A 2,508-nucleotide genomic window follows, 5' to 3' on the forward strand; every position below is an offset into this window, starting at 1 on the left:
GTGTCTCACAAAATCAATGGTTGGCTCTAGCTTGGCTTAGGACAGCCCAGGTGGGCAGTTAGTTATTTCTGATTTGTCATTGACTAGCACATGCCCGTGTATTGTGGGTGCGCACAATTTTTGGGTGCTAGACCAAGATGGAGACTTTTAAAATTCACAATCCCCCCTGATGATGATTGGGAGACTAGTCTCCCCAATTGATCACTAAACATAAGCATACTGCACCCCAAAAATTTCTAACTATAAGTATATACAAAAATTTTTTTACCCACTAAGAGGAAAATTATAATAGTTGTAAATATGGGGAAATAGAGGAGAGAGAAAGACAGCAAACCAATGTTTTGCTGGGCGCATTGACAAAAGCCAATTAGGGGGCAGTCCCCTTTGGCATAAGAGTGTACATTCAAAAAATGTTCAATCAACCACACCCCAAGGTTCATTCTGGATCTTCCTGTAGTGAAAAGGTTTAGATATCTTTCTGCAAACAGTTCATTCTCTGGATTCAGTTAGTTAGCAAGCTTCTTCTCTGAAGATTTCTCTCGAACAAAATTTAAATCTTGGATTTGATGAAATACAATCCCCCCTGAAGAAAGTGTTGAAAAAACACTGAGTCCAGCTGAGGATTCAAGTTTCAGTTGTGGGGGTGTGTGAGTTAATTCAAAAGAAAAACAAAACAATATGAAAATAAAATCAAAAGTAGAAAAAGGGAAAAAATTAAGGGAAAAATTATAAACCCTTTATATATGCATATTTATATTAAAGAAGAATTCAAATTCAGTATCAAAATTCAAAAAAAATCTATGTATACAAAATTTGAGAAAGCAAGAATAAAAAATTTTTTTTTTTCCACAGGCCTCTGTATTAGGGTCCAGTTAAGTAATTTCTAATCCCACAAGTCTGTAGGACAGAATGCAGTATATTTTACTTCCCCATTTGCAGCCCAGGCTACAGGAAGTTGCCATAGTCTTCAGCAACGATGGGTTTCAGATTATAGGGAACAAGACCTCCTTCGTAGATCAAACCACCATCGACAGTCTGAGCATCAGCTTCATTTTCTGCGATGGCCTTGATACAATCCATGTGGGAGGTTTTCTTGATACAGGCTAAATTGGGAACGTTGATGGTCTTCAGGGCCTCTTTTAATTCATTACATTTCTTCAGTTCATTTTCTGATATGACACACCATCTTACTTGTTGTTCAGTGGTAGCCAGGCATAGCCCCAGGATCCCGAAGGATAGGAAGGTGAAGAAAGTGAGTCTCATTTCTGGGTGGGTGCTGGGCCTGGCAGCAAGGGGGTGATGGGGCTTCTGTCACAGAACATACAACACTGATGTAGGATCAAAAATAGAAGACATAGATGTTGTATCACCCTGGGCAAGTCACTTATCCCCCATTGCCTTGTCTTTACTTCCCTTTTGCCTCGCCACCAATACATAGTATTGATACTAAGGTGGAAGGTAGGGGTTTTAAAAAAAAAAAGTAGAGGACATATAAAATGAAATTAAAAATTTGAAAATTTAAAAGTAGATTGCAAGTTAACATTATATACACATCAAGGGGAGGAGATTACTTTGGATTTGCTAGCTGTGGGAGTTAAATGTCTCTCAAGGATTAGGGGGTTAGTTACTCCATCCTCTGGAAGTTTTAGCAATATACTTTCCAGCACAGTTCAATGATCTGCAAGCAGAGATGCACATCAGAGAGTTTGGGCTGAATGGGAACTATGGCATTTCTTAAGATTTTGCACCTGGCCCAGCTTTCCCTCCCATGTTAAGTATCATTTTATTGCGATATGCTAGTCAAGCTCAAAAGGAAAGTGTCTAGTTCTGGTTTTGTGGCAGAATACTACTTTATTGGGGTCCTAAAAACTTGATTCTGTCCTAAACGGCTAAACAGTCTGGAGAATAAAATGTAGCATGTAATAAGATTCCTTTGAACATGGTACTTTAAGGAATTTTCCTGTTAGTATGGCAAAGAACAGACAGCTCTTTGATGCTCTCAGTATCTTCCCAGACTCTAGGCATCCCTTGCCCTTTATATCTGCCCATCCAGGATTTCCCAAGCTTGATTCTGTGGCATTCCCTAAAGGATGTCATTGCAGTAATAATCTTCTTAAATCTCAACATACAAGAAAAATGGGAGAGGATGGGGGAAAGGCAATGTAACATAATAAAATAAGCACTGTAATTTAAGGAGATCTACCACGCCATTGTCTAGCCATGCATTCTAACTGTATTTCTGCTTCCCTTCACATTGGTAGCTCTCACCCCCTTTTCAAGATCTAAAGCTCTAAAAAGAATATTCAAATTAATATTATTCCATGAAAGAATGTGAATCCTGAAATCACGAATCACCCTGTGACTCTGATCACCACTTCCTCTGACCCCCAAGTCAAAGCCACAACTGGCCCATCTGTATTGTCTTCACTTAGTAGAATGGAAAGCACCTTAAATGCAGGAACTGTCTTGTTTGCTTGCATTTGTATCTTCAGTACTTATGTGGCTTTG

General features: G+C 39.0%; 1 protein-coding gene across 1 annotated transcript; it reads right to left on the minus strand.

The window, feature by feature from the left end:
• Positions 1-930: 930 nt before the first annotated feature.
• LOC130453732 (inhibitor of carbonic anhydrase-like) lies at positions 931-1,338 on the minus strand. The gene has a single exon (XM_056794102.1). It carries the CDS (start codon positions 1,261-1,263, stop codon positions 946-948), a length of 318 nt encoding a protein of 105 aa, XP_056650080.1. The 5' UTR covers positions 1,264-1,338; the 3' UTR covers positions 931-945.
• Between the last annotated feature and the right edge of the window lie 1,170 nt (positions 1,339-2,508).

Source organism: Monodelphis domestica, chromosome 4, assembly GCF_027887165.1.
Source record: "Monodelphis domestica isolate mMonDom1 chromosome 4, mMonDom1.pri, whole genome shotgun sequence".
Lineage (NCBI taxonomy): Eukaryota > Metazoa > Chordata > Mammalia > Didelphimorphia > Didelphidae > Monodelphis > Monodelphis domestica.